Below are 15,740 nucleotides of genomic sequence, written 5' to 3'. Positions count from 1 at the left end.
GCGGGCCCCAAGACTACTACTTACGTATTGGCGCAGATTTGGCTTTTGGAGTACTTGTTCGGGACAACTCAGCAGATTGAGGGTGGGATGCGAGTGCGCCATTTACTGACCGTTTCTTACCCACTGTTCAGGAAAACGAGTGTGTGGGTTATGATGCATTTTACCCATAGGAAATGCTAGCTTACTATTATGTCTCGCACTGTGAACTGAGAAAGAGTGGAAAGAGTCGCTTGTTCTGGTATTATTCGCTATTTTTGATGTTGCACATAAACGTCTCTCTAGCAAGTTGAAACAGCGCTGCATCTTGCCTCCAATCCTTCCGGTTTAGTTGGGTCCGTAGTGCTTGATGAAGTACTTGGTCATGGAAATGACCGGCTCCGGCTCAAGACCCTTATCCCGGCGGGCCTCGTCCTTGAGTGACTGGCAGGTTGCGAAGTCGTCGGGGTTGCCGAAGAACCAGCCATTGTTGTTCTGGGTGTATTTGAAGACGTCCTGCAACTCAATGAGGACAGTGCTACCATGGGTTGGGAGGTCATCCGCCGAGGCCATGGGAACGTAGCGAGCTTTCTTCCCCGTGACTGCGACACCAGTCAGCAATTCCCAGAATAAGTCGAATCGGAAACTTACCCTCAGTGAACGTCTTCACCATATCCTCATATGTGAACGCATCACTCACGCACTGAATGGTCTTATTTTTCCACTTCAGCGGGTTCAGGAACATTCCGTGCACCATCTCACCAAAATCGTCCTCAATGGAGACCGTTTGGACCTTGCCTTCGCCGCCCACCAAGGGAGCGTGCCAGGTCAGGTAGCCCTCGTCGTCTGGGAACATAGGGAAGCCACCGAAGGCCTGCGCATACTCGGGAGTGACATAGTTCTCAAAGTACCACCCGGGGAAAGCGCCAATGACGGCGTCGAATTCCTTGAAGGTTCGAGCATACAGCTCACATCGGTGTTTGGCTGTAGGGAGCAAAAGTCAGACGTGGAGAGGAAGAAATCGAAGGTGAACATACCATCCATGCCCGGAACGGGCGCGACGCCTTTGGTGAATATCGCAGGAGACTCGCAGGTACTGTAAATGAAGACCTTTACGCCTGCCTTGGCCGCAATCTCGATGAGGCGGTTGCCGAGATCTTCGTCAGTCGGGCCACCGGGTTGCGTTACCGCCTGGAAGCTGGCGATCAGCATGTGGTTCACCGTGTGTGGTATCTTCGTAATCATGAAGGCCACTTACTGGGTCATGGTGGTGGGTGTTGAGCCAGAATCCCCAGGCGCCAGACAGGGCATTCTGCATGTCGTTATCGTTGAATCCATCAGCCTTGACCACCTCAGCCCCTAGCCGGGCCAATTCCTTCGCCTTTTCCGACTGGGGGTTCCGAGTTAGTGCCCGGACGGCGAAGTTCTGCTGGCTCTTGAGGAGGGAGAGGGCGACGGATCGCCCCTGGACACCTGGGTAGTGTTAGACTTGTACACAAGGCAAATGACGCTGCCAGCCTGACTCACCAGTGGCACCGTAAACCACGATCACTTTCTGCAGAGGAGCCATACTTATACGCCAACAATGCGAGACAAGGAGGCTGAGATGAACTAGAATGGGAAATGCTCGAGATAGACAACCGAAGAGACTTGACAACGTTGTCAGACGAAGTCCTGAGGGGAGGACGGTATATTTGTATTCATCAAGGGTGCCTCCTCGCCAGAACGTCTACCCCTGCGGTGAGACAACTTCATAAGCCGTGGAACTAATTGGGTTGAGCAAGTTAGAGAGGGACAGGCTGTTCGGCTGACCCGAAGACGTTCAAGCCAACAGGGCGAATGGTGTCTGCATGTCGCATATGCGCGTATGGCAGCGATGCAGCTGCGGCTTTTCCAGCATTCGGCCTCAATGAGGAGGAAGGATGGTGGGGAGAGTCCGTCTGCATGGTGAGACAAAGAGGACTTCGATCAATGGACAGATAAAGCCGTGGACTTGGTTTAAAACCTGTTTTTGAGTCACAATTGATGCGCTTCATTTCTTGGGAAGACGACGCTCGCAGGCGGATGCAGAGCGAGTTTTCCTGTCCACTGGTTCGCTTTTGTAGGTACCGACTTCCTTGAAAGCTTACTGTACATTTTCAGCCATCTGGCCCGGCCAAATAGCATATAATAAGGCATAGTCCTTTGTGTTAAGCTAGAACAAAGTCGAGTTCATAGGCCGGATTATGATACATGCGAGTTGTACTACTACTCTACCACTGGAGGCGGGGGAATCTCAGACACGCTCGATGAGATCATACGACAATTGCTTGTCTCACTAGCCCCTCTAATGCAGTCATTATATCTTAATGTCCTGCTGCCTGTATTAGTAGATTGATACTGATTCGGTAGTCTTGAATCACATGTGTGGACAGTGTATATATATAGTCGGAAACCATCTTCTGTTAGTCGCTCGGGCCATCAGGCGTTGGGCGCAAGCCGCAGGTATGCCTTATCTAGGTAGTGCAAGCAGGATCAGTCTGGACAGTTGCGGGGACGAGGGAACAACTAGTGAACGTTAACAATGTTCTGGTCCGGTCTACTGATGCCAGTGATGTGCGTCCCCTACATAATACATTCGAATATGGATTGGTCCAGCCAACAGGGCCGGTGTGCCGCAGCACTCTAGTCTTCCATGCTGGTGCTCAAAAAAGCAGTGAACAAGTAGATTGGAAACCCTCAAGAAAGGACTACTGCTGCAGGCATGTCACTGAGCTAAATAGAAGTGAAGTGAATCGATAGTTAAGTAGTCCATAGATAACTGCTATTCCATGCTATACCACGTGACTGCACCTATCATCACGTGCAGATACCCGCTCACGTCACTGGCAACCAGGCACCATCAACAACAGATCGCCAGTCGCACCAACACTAACCGGCACAGCAACAATATCCGTCTTTTTGACGGAGTCACCCGAACGACCCTACGGTGACCACATCCATCACAAAAACCTATATTATTCTTGAAAGTCTGCGACTCCGAGCCATGGACTAATCCCTTGTTGCATCATCGTCTTCACACCATTCTTGCTTCCAACGCTAGCAACAAACTTGAGATCTTCGCAGCAATGGACGAGGTCAGCCCCATTGCCGAGCTTCTGGGCCAGGCCATATATCACTTCACACAGATCAAACCTTTGCTACCAACTTACGGTCATCTGCTTGTCTCCGCCCTCTTCCCAATCTACATTGGCGCCCATGCATCCCTGTCGAGACCGTCATCGGCTGCAAAACCCGAGAAGTCAGACGAAGATGGAGACGAATCAGAAGAGGAAGCTGGTGGTATTCAGAAGATGGAGGGACTTGCACCAAGTGACGCATTGATGTTTCCATTGACGGCTGGCTTAACCCTTGGAGGCTTGTATCTGGTCATCAAGCACATGGGCGCTGAACTTCTGAATAAGATACTTGGCTACTATTTCTCCCAGATGGGTATGCTCTTTGCTATAGCTTTCCTGAAAGACTCCTTCGCTGTCGTGAGATCATTCGTCTTTCCCCGCGAGTACAGCAGCTCTGGCAAAGTTTGGAAGACCAAGTCCACCCAACGTATTTTTGAAAACGCTTCGGTGGATACCTCTAAATCGGAGTCTTCGGAGGTGGAGGTCCGGAACTCTCCCCTTCCTGGGTTCTGGGGGTCAATCCCATTGCCACATACTGCTCGCGCAGCACTCTGGACTTGCCGTGAAGTAGTATATTGGCGCGCTAAGCTTAGGATCCATATACATCGTGTTTTCCGCACTGAATGTTGGCTTAGTATCTTGGACATTATCAGCATAGCTGTATCATTCCCTACGATTGGTTACTTCACTTTCGTGTCTAAGCCATGGTGGTTGACTAATTTCCTGGGATTCAGTTTCTGCTATGGTACCCTGCAATTTATGTCGCCGTCTACTTTCATCACCGGATCGCTGATCCTGGGATCTTTGTTCTTCTATGACATTTATTTTGTCTATTTCACGCCACTGATGGTGACGGTTGCAAAGACCTTAGACGTCCCGATCAAGCTCCTATTTCCGCGCCCTGCGGCCCCCGGGGAGGCACCCGATACCATATCCCTTGCTATGTTAGGATTGGGCGACATCATCATTCCCGGCATGATGGTGGGTCTGGCACTTCGGTTCGATCTTTACCTATACTACAAGCGCAAGGGCCAGCAAAAGGCGCTATCAGAGGGCAAGGGCTCGGAAATAGTCAAGCCTGTATATCAGTCCGCGCTAGGAGGATGGGGAGAACGTTTCTGGACCCGTTCCGTGGCACCAAGCAAGCCGCAGCTGGACCCTCCCTACCACAATGCCCGATCTTTCCCTAAGCCTTATTTCACCGCCAGTCTGGTTGGCTATGTCCTGGGTATGCTTGCGACGTTGATCGTAATGCAGGTATTTGATCATCCCCAGCCCGCGCTCCTGTACCTTGTACCTGGGGTCCTGATCTCTCTGTGGGGAACTGCATTGGTGAGAAAGGAAATCCACGAGATGTGGGAGTTCAGCGATGCGGAAGAAGACGAGGAAGAGGAGGCGACTGCGGATAATAAGGAAGCAAAGGATCCGGCTGAGAGTGGCGGACAAGCATCCATCTTCTCCCGTATCTTCTCCAAGCCCCAAGATTCCCCCTCCACCAATGCTTCCAAGGAGGCTGCGGAGAAACAGGCGTCCGAGGATTCCGCCAAAGACGAAGATGATGCCACGAAGAACATCGAGCTGTTCACTATTTCCTTGTATCACCCTCGGAAGCAACAGCAACAGTCAGACGAGACCCAGAAACCCACGGAACGTGTTTCGTCCCCGGAGGACGATGAGAATTGGGCCATTGTTGGTGCTGACCGGGATGCTGAACCTCCCGCAAAGCGACTGCGTCGGAGTCCCAGATACGCAGCCGACAAGCATTAAGAGGTTAGCCACTACCAACTTATGATCTAGATAACGCTAGAGTGCAAATTCACTATTAGATTATCCACTGTGTACATCTTCAAAGTAGAACTGTATAGTAATTCGCATTGGTAGACGCACGTGTGACCCCCACGTGACTTCCCCGGACCTGGCAGTGCGGAGTAAATCCAAGTAGTTCGGGAGTCCTGAATCCCCGACAGCTTCACCTCAATTCCAATCTCAACCCACCCCAGTCACTTCTATATTCTCACTCTAATCGGGCACACGCCCTAATCTCACAGCCCAAGCGGTGCGGGCTACAACCCTCCTCTTCCACACCCAACGCACGACACAGCAATGGATTTCTACACCTCCCCTCATAACCACACCAAGAACCCCGGATCGGCCGTCTCCCCAACCGCATCCGCAACCACATCGACCCGCGAACCCAAGCTCCAACTCCCCTCGACCACCGACCCCCCGGGCCCCTCGAACCCCCCGAAGCCCCTCGTATGGCTCATCTTCGGCGCAACAGGCCACATGGGCCGGTCACTCGTCAAAACCGCGCTATCGCGAAATGACCTCGTCAGCGCCGTAGGCCGCACCTTCGAAACCACCCCGGCAGCCATGTCCAAGCTCGAAGAAGAACACCCCAACAAGTGCCTCGGACTACTCTGCGACGTGCGCGCGCGCCCCACCGTCCAACGCGTCATCGACGCCACGATCGCGCGCTTCGGGCGCATAGACATCATCGCCAATTGCTCCGGGTACGGTGTAATCGGGGCGTGCGAGGACCAAGATGAATACGATATCCGGGACCAGTTCGAGACGAATTTTACAGGCACGCTGAATATGATTCAGTTGTCGTTGCCGCACTTCCGGGAGCGCGGGGCCGGGCGGTACTTGATCTTCAGTTCTACGTCGGGGGCTCTGGGAGTGCCGGGATTGGGGCCGTACTGTGCGAGCAAGTATGCGGTTGAGGGGTTGATGGAGAGTATGCTTTATGAGGTGGATCAGTTTAATATTAAGACGACGCTGGTGGAACCGGGGCATATGAGACGCGATGATGTGGGGGATTTGGTGGGTGGTGGAGAAGAGAATATTTTTGGCGGTGGTGGGTATGGCGTGGAAGACGAGCAGGATAGTGCTAATAAGTTGGCGCTGGGGTCGCCATTACCGCTTTATGGCCATTTCTTGGTCAAGCCGCCGAGTGAGCCGTATAATACACCTACGGCGCCGGCGGCGCATGCGAAGCGCATGCTCATGTGGTTGGGGGATAAGCAGCCGGCAAGTGCGGTTAAGGCTGCGCATTTGGTGTGGCAATTGGGGCATTGTTCGTATCCGCCGTTGAGGTTGATCTTGGGGACATATGCCGTGGAGAGTATTCGGGATCGCTTGAAGTGTATTATCGAGGAGATTGAGGATTGGAAGTATCTCAGTTTTCCGACGGGGGAGCAGCAGGGGCAGCAGCAAGGGCAGGGGAAGGATAAGGGCCCTGCTTCTGTATCGGGGGGCCGAGAGGGCGATGAGATGGATGTGAAGTGATGATACACATTCAACTGACTACGGTCACAATAGCTGATTGAGCAGCGAATCCCGCGAAATCAACGCTGCAAGAATAGGGCCACTGCATATAAAGCACCGCTGGAGTACGGGAACCTGAACTGGATATTGCATTGCAGTCACTCCGCAGCCCTGAAGAGGGACCTGCTCGAATACCCCATGGCGATGCACAGGAACCGCCATCTACAACGATCTCGATGCCCCGGACAGGCAGGCAAACCAGCGCGTGCTGGTAAGACATGAAGAAGTAGCGCTACACTGGAATGACTCCATGAGTAATGAAATTAAAGACATGATACTATACATTACACATATATCATCTACACTATACTATACTATATACTATACAATACTACATTATACTATGATATTATATACACTACAACCTACACCTACACATCTAACCACAAACCGGCCCATCAAACCCCCTCGTCCACCCCAACGAACCCACAATAACAACCACAAACCCCAACGCAACACCCACACTAACCACTCCGTAAACATACGCCGCCCATCTCTTCCTCCCTCCCACAGCCCCAAGGGCACTCAACTCCGCGACCCAAGTACTAATAGTCGTCGCCGACCCACAAAACCCATCCATAACCCCCTGCAAGACCTGACACGCGGTCAACACACCACCACCAATCCCCGCGACATGCTGCAAATCAAAACACATAGCCAACACCACCGTCCCAAAGACATTCACCGCAAAAGTGCCCAACGGGAAACTCGGCAGCCTCGCATTGAGCAACAAAGACACATAAAACCGCAGAAAACACCCCAACGGGGCAAACACAATCGCAAACACCGCCCGGCCACGCCATACCTCCATCCCCTTCGCATCATGTCGATCCGGCGGCCAGATCGCCAAAAACACCGCGCCGAGCCAACACCCCCAACCCAACACCGCCATAACGGGATCCAAAACCCGTCTCGTGAACCGGAACGGAACCGTAGGAGTGACCCCATCCAGCGCGGCAGCAAGATGCGTCCCGAACAACAAAGCACATAAGCTCAGCGAAACAGTACTAAGAATAACAGCCACCAGAGCCATGAAACTATACCCCCCATTCCTCGACACAATATGTCCCTCGGAGGAAGAATTGGGCAAATCATTCGTCAACGCGAGAAACACATCGCGAATAAACGACGAGAAGGATGTAAAACACCCGCAGAACCCTGTCGTGAGACCGATATACAGCGGGATGGTTTTCTTGATGGTTTTATGCTGTTTTGCCTGCTCGGCGGCATCACTTGTATTGTTGTTGTTATTGTTATTGGGCGTACCCCACTCCTCGCGAAATAGTCTCCGATCCTCCTGGAAAAACCCCATCAGCAGGGAGCCGCCGACATTAGCCCAGAGGACGCCGGTGACTATGGGGGCACCCGGGTAGAAGGTTAGGGCTTGCAGACCGAGACGGGCGAGAGTGCCGAAGATGGCGAAAAAGATTAGGTAGGAGATGGTGTAGAATTGGGTGAGCTTGTGAGAGGTGGGGTGGAGGATGGGTTCGGAAGGTTGCGCTTGGGGTGCGGATTCGAGTGGTGGTGAGGAGGGTTTCTCGTCCATGTTGGGGGTGCTGCTGGTCGCGGCGGCGGCGGCGTTTGATGATGCGCTTGGGTCTGCGGGCGCGGGGGCGCCATTGGGGGTGGTGGATGTGGGCAGTGACATGGTGAGGACTGCGATTGTTGTTGGGGTGTTAGCGCATTGTGATGGTATGGTGTGGTGTAGTGGATTGGTGGTGGTTAGATGGTGTAGAAGGATTTGTTCTAGTCGAGGGATGAAATGATGGTGTTTATCGGAGATAAAAAGTTGGTTGGTGGGATCCCGCTCGGCATTCTTTCCGATGTAACTTGGTACTACTTAGTGTACACTGCGGTCTAGTCAGGGTATTCTACGAGATTTATTTGAATTCGCAATAAGCATACATACTCGGAATCAACTATTCACTAGCACAAACGCGCTCACACTGGAAGTCAGCCGATTCCCGGACCGTTACATCCAACCAAGGGGGCATCGGAGAGCTCCAATTCAAGTCGGTGCATGAGAGGAATAAAGCAGATTTCAAGTCATGAACTTTTCATCACTGGAGCCATCATTGTACTGTGTAGGTTCATAGAAAAAAAAAGGTGGTATCACAGGGAAGAGAGATGCACCAGGTTGGATTCATAGCAAACAATCCAGGTATCCAATTCCAGCCCAACCGCCAGCCAGTCAAACAAGAGAAACGCCATACATCCGCCGCACGAGGAAAAGGAAAATAGTGATATGAAGGAGCGGTCAAGCTGCAGATTGCAGAACTAAATGCGATACAGTGACCAATAAGAACAAAGAAACAAACTGTAAGGAAGGGAATCGATCCTCATTTAATAAGTGAGGGACTGTCATTCGTCAGACTGGCTAAATAGCACCAGGCAGTGACCTGCTCGCACGGCGCCGAGCGCTGATAGCAAGCACCACTAAGCCTTCTCCATTCCTGTCATAGAGACATCTTGAGGGGATGGCTCCTGGATTGGGGCCTTGATGTCCGCCGGGTACGGCTCATCCTGCTCTCGGGGTGGAGCCTCGATCGGCGCTTTGCCCTCTGAGCGCTTCCGACCCAATTTCTCACACCAGTGCTCAGCGCTGACCAGGGTGTCATTGACTACACCGCTAACCTGCGACATCATGTCCAAGCCCTCCTGGGCCAAGACGAGGATCCGATGGGCGCTAACGGTGGCGTCGGATGCCGCCGCCATGGAGTCCGGCGGCGGGTTGGAGGTCGACGCGATCTGGAACCGATGCGGCAGTGAGGTCAGATGCCGACGCACCAAATTCCGCGCATTCTCCGGGAGCGCTCCCCCGGCATATTTGGAGACAATGTCCACCACGCGTTTCAGCGTCGCGAGCACATCCGCCTTGACGGCTTGAATCCGATTCGAGAGGAGGGTAGTGCTGGAAGCGTCCTGCTCTGCAGTAGAGTCGCCATTCTGCTGTCTCGAGCTATCCCATTCTTTCAGGGCGGCCTTGAGAGCCTCGATCGCTTTGTCCAGCCGTCCGTTCGCCCAGCGTAGCCAGGTCAGACAATATTGCAGGCTCCGGAGCGATTCCTCACTCATGGCCACACCCAGGCCGGATGTCGAGATCATCAGTCGGCTCTGCCATGTGGACGGAGTCTGCCGCGATGGACTGTCTCGATTGATGTCGTCATAATTGGGGGACCTCTGATCATCGTAGGGTGGAGGTCCCTCTCCCGGCGACAGCCTCATCGCCAGTTCTGGACCCTTCTCTACGTCGACCTCCGTAGACTGTTGCTCGTTGCTCACCTTACGGCGTTTAGAGCGACTAGACTGGGCGGACGAGGATACCCGACGCTGTAAAGCCCACCGAAGGCCACTTTCCACGCCAGTCTTCCGACCTACAGTGCCAACGGTGTTGGCGACGGGAGAGCCGATGTTGCGCTCGAGGAATTCGGCGCTTGACTTGAAACGAGGGGAATAGGATTTAGAATTGGTATATGCCGACACAGAGCCGTTGATAGCGGACGAGATGAGGGGATGGGTGGAGGTGAGTAGAGATAGCAACGGCTCTGGTTGCTGCTTGGATTCGGGACGATTCATTTGCGACGTTCGCGGCGATTGACCGTAATCTAAAACCATCAACTGTTTAAAACTCAACCGGGACAGGCCAAGGGCAAGGGACGAAAAGGACATACCAGTACGAAGGCCCTCCAGGGCTTGGGCGGCTTCGATATCATCCATGGATAGTACACTGGTGGCTCGACGTGAACGGTCGTCCGCTACGGTAGAGTGATCGACGTCCATCATGGGGGGAGGAACATGATGAAAAGGGGTATAGGCAGTGGGAGGGGCGGAGTCAGATGAGGAGTCGGTTGAGGGTGAGGCCGTAGATAGCGCTGAAGTATGAGGAGGGCCAGTGGGCGCAGAGACGGCGTCTGGGCGCGCAGAGAGGGAGGTTTTCGGGACCGACCTGCCGTTGGAGCGGTGGTCCATGGCTGACCCGGAGGCCCGAAAAAGGAAAGAAGGTAATGGATGGAGCCTGAAATTGGCTCTAGTGGGAGTAAGGGGAGAATGAGAATTGAGGAGTAAGACCGGATGGCAATGGGCGTGGGAGGAGGGACGAAGATCCCTTGTCGGAAGTTGTTCTGAGTTGCGATGGGATGATTGATTGCTGCTTTCTGGCTGAGGTTGGGGCACTTTCACGTGCAATCAATCCCGCACTGGGAAATTCTTCCCCCGCGCAGTTTGCTTAAGCACTTTTCTTTCCTCCACTTAAGTTACTTACTCCGTCACTAAGTAGTAGTTGTTGGTACTGAGAGTTTCAATGATTTATTCCATTCCTTACTGACTACCAGGGTATTACAAAATTGTCATACTGTCTTCAACATCCACATGTACCTCTTACGATCGATGTCTGTCCGGCACTTGCCAGAGGTTTTTCTCGTCACATGCGCGCGACTCGGAAGTCGGCCGTGGATTTTCACGTTCAGCCCATGAATCATGACTCGTCTCACCATCTGATCGTGGAAACTACTGAATCCAATCCTGCTCGGCGCCTAATTACTCCATTGTCCCAAACAGCATAATCACTGATAACTTTTAACTCTTTTCCGCCTTCACAACCCAATTCGATCGCTTTGACATGTGATGCCGCGTCATATTGCGCCGCCCCACCGCCTGCCTTCCTGGCGCCTTCCACATGACTCCTGCAAGATTTAGTTGACCACTTATCCTGACTCTTTCCATTTCTTGTTTTTGGATTACTCAGCCCTTAACATACACCTGTCGACCATAGTATTACGGTTGTTATGTCGGCAAGTGATTGATCATTCAAAGTGCCAGCCACTGATATGGATCATTACAATTGCCAGCAGTCTCACTCATTCCCTTTTTAGGGTGCTGCGTCGCCAACGCCTTGGCACGTGACCACAGACCGTCTTCCGGCCGAGTGAACTCTAGCCGCGTGATATCATGTGCACAAGTCGCTACGATTATGCTTTGCGTCCGAGGTGTATCCCACGCTGAAGCCGGGGGTGCTTTAGATACTGATGCTATGACTGACACATGGAAAGCAGTGACTTCCAGACTTTCCAGGTTTCATCTTCCAGCCAATAATCAGTTATTGATAGAGGTTACAAATTACACATCAGCCAAAGTCCCTAGCCGAATGGGGCACGGGAAAACAGATGGCTTGATCAATAAGATAATCCAGGTTATTAATATCAGATGTTTGGTACTTTTGCAACAGTAGTCCCAGCGGACCGTGCATCGTGTTGAAGACGAAACCAAATTCTTGCCTGAGTGTCAGAGGTCTGGATTGGTGAATTGGTTCTCATAGTCCGTGGGGGTGTTTCAAGTGCATTTGATGAGAAAGTGCCTAAAGTGCGGAGAGATTTGGTTGCGGTTTGGGGGTTAAGTTTGAGGTGTATTCTCCCATGCTTGACAGTAAATGGGAATAACTGTCTACTTTACTTGTGTCTGGTGTTCAAGGCCAAGCCTAGTCTAGATGAAGACTTGAGAATTTAAGACAACTAATTCTACTGTGTCAATCATAGACCCGCTATGTGACTGTTATCAATCTATTAAAAGCGGAGCATGAGTCACATGGCTGCCAGTCACCTGATCCGGCAGCGCCGATGCCGCATGAGATACAGCAGAAAGTCAACAGTTCCCAATCTTGGGTCTGCACCTTCTTGCTCCCAACGTCAATTCCAGCTGCCTGATCATCTATTGATCTTCAGGTCCCTTCGCTGGCGTCGCCTGTCCTTACCTTCCTCATCTTCTATTCATTTCCCCATCTCCCAACCCCAATTCCTTCAATTCGATGGCGTTCGCACGTCTCGCCGCCCGGCGGTTGCCCGTCGCCCGTGGGCTCGTCCCCAGCATTGACTCACTGCCCCAGCAGCGATTCTTCTCCATCTCGCAACATGTGAAGTCTCAGAATAAAGCTGCCGTGCCTAACCCCGATCCTGCTGCTGAATCCGTATCCGTGGCTTTCGTCAATGATCAATCGCCCTACATGTTGCCGACCTACGTGCGGCCGGCGCCGGTCATGGTCAAGGGCCAGGGATGTTACTTGTGGGATATGGAGAACCGGAAATACCTGGACTTGACGGCTGGTATTGCGGTCAACTCTCTGGGACACTGTGACCCCGAGGTGGCCAAGATTATCGCTGAGCAAGCCGAGGTGCTTGTCCACGCCTCGAACCTCTACTACAATGCGTGGACCGGAGCTCTCAGCAAGCTCTTGATCGACGTTACTAAGGAGTCCGGTGCCATGCGCGATGCTTCCCAGGTCTTCATTTGCAACTCCGGAACCGAGGCCAACGAGGCCGCCATCAAGTTTGCTCGCAAGGTCGGTCGTTCGCTCGACCCCTCCGGCGCGAAGCACGAAGTCGTCTCCTTCCACAACTCCTTCCATGGCCGCACCATGGGCGCTCTGTCTGCAACCCCGAACCCCAAGTACCAGACTCCCTTCTCTCCCATGCTGCCTGGCTTCAAGTACGGCAACTACAACGATGTGGCTCAGCTCGAGACTCTCGTCACCGAGAAGACTTGTGGTGTGATCGTCGAGCCCATCCAGGGTGAGGGAGGTATCAATGTGGCTACTCCGGAGTTCCTCGTCGCTCTGCGCAAGCGCTGTGACGAGGTTGGTGCCGTTTTGATTTTCGACGAGATCCAGTGCGGTCTCTCCCGGACCGGCTCCTTCTGGGCTCACGCCCACCCATCTCTCGCACCTGCTTCTGGCGAGGCAGCTCACCCCGACATCCTGACTTCTGCCAAGGCCCTGGGTAACGGTATCCCTATTGGTGCCACTATTGTCTCCGAGAAGACCGTGGCCAAACACATCAAGCCCGGTGACCACGGTACCACCTATGGTGGTAACCCCCTGGTGTGCCGTGTCGCCCACCACATTGTCAACCGTCTGGCGGACCCCGAGCTGCAGAAGTCTGTTGAGACCAAGGGAGACCTGCTTGTGTCTGGATTCAAGGATCTCCAGAAGAAGTACCCCAACGTCATCTCGGAGATCCGCGGACGCGGACTGATCCGTGGTGTCCAGCTCTCCCCGGAGTTTGTCTCCAAGGCCGGCGATTTGGTTGGTGCTGCCCGGGAGCGCGGCATGCTGATCATCACGGCAGGCGAGGGCTGCATCCGCTTCGTTCCTCCTTTGACCATTACCGAGGAGCAGATCAAGTCCGGCCTCAAGATTCTGGAGCAGGCTCTGGAAGCCGTGGTTGCTCAGGCTTAGGAGTGATGCGCGAGTGTCCCTAAAACGATCTACACTAAAAGTTAATTACCGTTTCTCGGTCTGTGCATATATATTCTACTTGTGATGTGACATGCTTTATGCTATTGGATTCCGGGACATTTATATCTGTGTTGTTTCTTTATCTTGATACCTGCTACATTGGTATATAGACGGCGGGATAGAATTTAGAATTGACGATGAATTACTGACCATCTCGGTCTTGAATACACGTATGAGGGTACCGATATTTATTAATCGCGTCCGAACAAGGGTTCTTCACCATGCGTGGTGGCCATGCCGCACCTAGCCCCTCACAAGCTAAGGGACGATGCCGACTGCAACCTCAAAAGGACATGCATGTTTCTCACCTACCCACACCGGACTAACCGCTGCTGGCCGGACCTTCCTTAGAAGGAACCACTTGTGACATGGATGTCTTCTCCCCAAGTCTGCATTCTACGCCCTTTTCTATTTAGCCTCAACACCTTGGCTTTGAGACAAGATCAACCTGACAGCTTCTGGACAACATTGCATGTCATATTCCTGTCGTTATTGCTTATGGAGATCGGCTCGCAGGCATCAAATCACTGACATTCCGGCATTTGATGCCTATCATCAATACATCGCACAAAGCACAACAGACTTCTGTGACTGCATCTAGTGCTCACTTTGAAAGCCTATCGTTCATTCACTCTACTTCTGATATATCATCTGAGGTGATTTAATCCATTCAAAGGTAATACTGCATAGGCTACTTAAACGTGACACAACTAAGATACATGGAGAACAAATGAGTCGCTGAAAGTAAACACATCCGCCCGGTCATCAACGCGCATTATCCAACACAACGAAGGAAGAAGCCGAACATATCATAATACAAACGATGCCATAACTTTGACTGACCACCATATACACCCAATTCTCTACAACCGATGCATCGCTCCATGAGAGCAGTACATTCCCGCCGCAACAGATCCCATATGGACGGGACGTCCATTGCTGCACATCGACCAGCTAGTACCCTCAGGGCCACAGATGATAGCCCCATCGACGCAAGGCTTGCCAGGGACGTACCGGGCACTCTCATCATCATCGGCACCAGCAACACTAGCATCGTTCTCAGAGTGGGCAACCGCCGTCGGGACTGTCGCAACGCGCGCAGCCTCGGTTCCAAACGACGAGGCAACCACCTTAGCAGACGAGGATGCCGCGGGTGTACTGCCAACAACCTGAGCAGCAATGTGGGAGGTAGACACAGTCGGCCTGGACGCGGTCGGCTTGGGGGTAGACACAGGGGCATCTTTGACAGAGCTAGAGCTAGAGCCGGAGCTACCACTTGAGCCACTGTTATCGGCATCCAGGAAGGGCGCATCACCAGTGCAAGTAAACCCGGTGTTGGTGCCATTGATACTGCCTTCAACCGAAGGTCCCGGCCGGGGGAAGTTGACATCATAGTTCTCAATAGTCGTGCACTGCCCGGGCCCATTAATATTGGCGATGAAGATCGGCGGCAGCGAACTAAATGCATCTCGCTTCCGCATCTCCTCCACGTCCCTCTTCTTACTATCACCGTCCCCAATAGTAACCTGCGCACAGTTCATATACATCTCCCGGTTCCCGACCTTATTGAACCACGTCCAAGTGAGCAGCGCATCGCCTGTCGGTGCATCTGACGGGATCGTGAACTCGTACGATTCCGTGAGCGGACAACCGCCCAGCATGGAGTGAATCACCTGGAAGGATTTCCCAGTGTCGTACGACAGCGAGATCTGGCATGACCCGCCGTCGTGGGTTGCGCTGCCTTGGAGGTCCATCTCGTAGGTGCCGCCGGGACTGTAGGTCGCTACGGACCGGAAGGGGTCGTTGGCATAGCCTTTGCAGGGGTAGTCACTGCCGCTGGATTCGAGGGGGTTCGTGTATGAGTAGTCTTTCTTGGATTCATCACCATTTGGGTCGAGCGGGCTGCGGATCGGGTAGGGGTTGGACATTTGAATGTGTGCTGAGACGCTTGAGGCCAGAAGGCCATAGGCCAGGAGAGCGGATTTCATTTT

At 52.9% G+C, this 15,740-nt stretch overlaps 8 protein-coding genes across 8 annotated transcripts; 3 read left to right on the top strand and 5 right to left on the bottom strand.

The window, feature by feature from the left end:
* Nucleotides 1–235: 235 nt before the first annotated feature.
* On the bottom strand, nucleotides 236–1,980 carry BO83DRAFT_333220 (NmrA/HSCARG family protein). Its single transcript, XM_025528327.1, has 5 exons — nucleotides 1,504–1,980; nucleotides 1,235–1,449; nucleotides 1,014–1,167; nucleotides 628–960; nucleotides 236–578 (listed from the first exon to the last, which is right to left on the bottom strand). The coding sequence occupies exons 1-5, from the start codon at nucleotides 1,544–1,546 to the stop codon at nucleotides 325–327; spliced, it is 999 nt and encodes a 332-aa protein (XP_025390588.1). The 5' UTR covers nucleotides 1,547–1,980; the 3' UTR covers nucleotides 236–324.
* BO83DRAFT_386489 (uncharacterized protein) lies at nucleotides 1,761–2,315 on the bottom strand (the record flags this gene model as incomplete). The annotated part of the gene is made up of 3 exons (XM_025532669.1): nucleotides 1,761–2,064; nucleotides 2,106–2,170; nucleotides 2,295–2,315. The coding sequence occupies 3 exons, from the start codon at nucleotides 2,313–2,315 to the stop codon at nucleotides 1,761–1,763; spliced, it is 390 nt and encodes a 129-aa protein (XP_025390587.1).
* A 561-nt stretch (nucleotides 2,316–2,876) lies between these two features.
* Nucleotides 2,877–4,954, top strand: BO83DRAFT_376348 (aspartic endopeptidase). Its single transcript, XM_025530689.1, has one exon. It carries the CDS (start codon nucleotides 3,084–3,086, stop codon nucleotides 4,899–4,901), a length of 1,818 nt encoding a protein of 605 aa, XP_025390586.1. The 5' UTR covers nucleotides 2,877–3,083; the 3' UTR covers nucleotides 4,902–4,954.
* A 170-nt stretch (nucleotides 4,955–5,124) lies between these two features.
* Nucleotides 5,125–6,437, top strand: BO83DRAFT_214920 (SDR family oxidoreductase). Its single transcript, XM_025526759.1, has one exon. The coding sequence runs from the start codon at nucleotides 5,238–5,240 to the stop codon at nucleotides 6,423–6,425; it is 1,188 nt and encodes a 395-aa protein (XP_025390585.1). The 5' UTR covers nucleotides 5,125–5,237; the 3' UTR covers nucleotides 6,426–6,437.
* Nucleotides 6,438–6,793: 356 nt separating this feature from the next.
* Nucleotides 6,794–8,210, bottom strand: BO83DRAFT_376347 (FluC/FEX family fluoride channel). The gene has a single exon (XM_025530688.1). The coding sequence runs from the start codon at nucleotides 8,110–8,112 to the stop codon at nucleotides 6,844–6,846; it is 1,269 nt and encodes a 422-aa protein (XP_025390584.1). The 5' UTR covers nucleotides 8,113–8,210; the 3' UTR covers nucleotides 6,794–6,843.
* A 251-nt stretch (nucleotides 8,211–8,461) lies between these two features.
* BO83DRAFT_376346 (putative clock controled protein (Ccg-8)) lies at nucleotides 8,462–10,704 on the bottom strand. The gene is made up of 2 exons (XM_025530687.1): nucleotides 10,136–10,704; nucleotides 8,462–10,069 (listed from the first exon to the last, which is right to left on the bottom strand). The coding sequence occupies exons 1-2, from the start codon at nucleotides 10,431–10,433 to the stop codon at nucleotides 8,901–8,903; spliced, it is 1,467 nt and encodes a 488-aa protein (XP_025390583.1). The 5' UTR covers nucleotides 10,434–10,704; the 3' UTR covers nucleotides 8,462–8,900.
* Nucleotides 10,705–12,134: 1,430 nt separating this feature from the next.
* BO83DRAFT_376345 (acetylornithine transaminase) lies at nucleotides 12,135–13,899 on the top strand. The gene has a single exon (XM_025530686.1). It carries the CDS (start codon nucleotides 12,265–12,267, stop codon nucleotides 13,687–13,689), a length of 1,425 nt encoding a protein of 474 aa, XP_025390582.1. The 5' UTR covers nucleotides 12,135–12,264; the 3' UTR covers nucleotides 13,690–13,899.
* Nucleotides 13,900–14,174: 275 nt separating this feature from the next.
* On the bottom strand, nucleotides 14,175–15,697 carry BO83DRAFT_376344 (uncharacterized protein). Its single transcript, XM_025530685.1, has one exon. It carries the CDS (start codon nucleotides 15,675–15,677, stop codon nucleotides 14,613–14,615), a length of 1,065 nt encoding a protein of 354 aa, XP_025390581.1. The 5' UTR covers nucleotides 15,678–15,697; the 3' UTR covers nucleotides 14,175–14,612.
* Nucleotides 15,698–15,740: the final 43 nt, after the last annotated feature.

Source organism: Aspergillus eucalypticola (assembly GCF_003184535.1).
Source record: "Aspergillus eucalypticola CBS 122712 chromosome Unknown BO83scaffold_6, whole genome shotgun sequence".
In the NCBI taxonomy this organism is placed as follows: Eukaryota; Fungi; Ascomycota; class Eurotiomycetes; order Eurotiales; family Aspergillaceae; genus Aspergillus; species Aspergillus eucalypticola.
This window is presented reverse-complemented; position numbering and strand designations above follow the sequence as displayed.

Bases quoted from the DNA above. Each gene is read 5' to 3' on its own strand.
- BO83DRAFT_333220 (XM_025528327.1), bottom strand. From the start codon at position 1,546: ATGGCTCCTCTGCAGAAAGTGATCGTGGTTTACGGTGCCACTG. The intron at 1,450-1,503 runs GTGAGTCAGGCT...AACACTACCCAG, and splicing joins CGTGGTTTACGGTGCCACTG to GTGTCCAGGGGCGATCCGTC. The intron at 961-1,013 runs GTATGTTCACCT...TGCTCCCTACAG, and splicing joins GCCCGTTCCGGGCATGGATG to CCAAACACCGATGTGAGCTG.
- BO83DRAFT_376348 (XM_025530689.1), top strand. From the start codon at position 3,084: ATGGACGAGGTCAGCCCCATTGCCGAGCTTCTGGGCCAGGCCATATAT.
- BO83DRAFT_214920 (XM_025526759.1), top strand. From the start codon at position 5,238: ATGGATTTCTACACCTCCCCTCATAACCACACCAAGAACCCCGGATCG.
- BO83DRAFT_376347 (XM_025530688.1), bottom strand. From the start codon at position 8,112: ATGTCACTGCCCACATCCACCACCCCCAATGGCGCCCCCGCGCCCGCA.
- BO83DRAFT_376346 (XM_025530687.1), bottom strand. From the start codon at position 10,433: ATGGACCACCGCTCCAACGGCAGGTCGGTCCCGAAAACCTCCCTCTCT. The intron at 10,070-10,135 runs GTATGTCCTTTT...TGATGGTTTTAG, and splicing joins CCTGGAGGGCCTTCGTACTG to ATTACGGTCAATCGCCGCGA.
- BO83DRAFT_376345 (XM_025530686.1), top strand. From the start codon at position 12,265: ATGGCGTTCGCACGTCTCGCCGCCCGGCGGTTGCCCGTCGCCCGTGGG.
- BO83DRAFT_376344 (XM_025530685.1), bottom strand. From the start codon at position 15,677: ATGTCCAACCCCTACCCGATCCGCAGCCCGCTCGACCCAAATGGTGAT.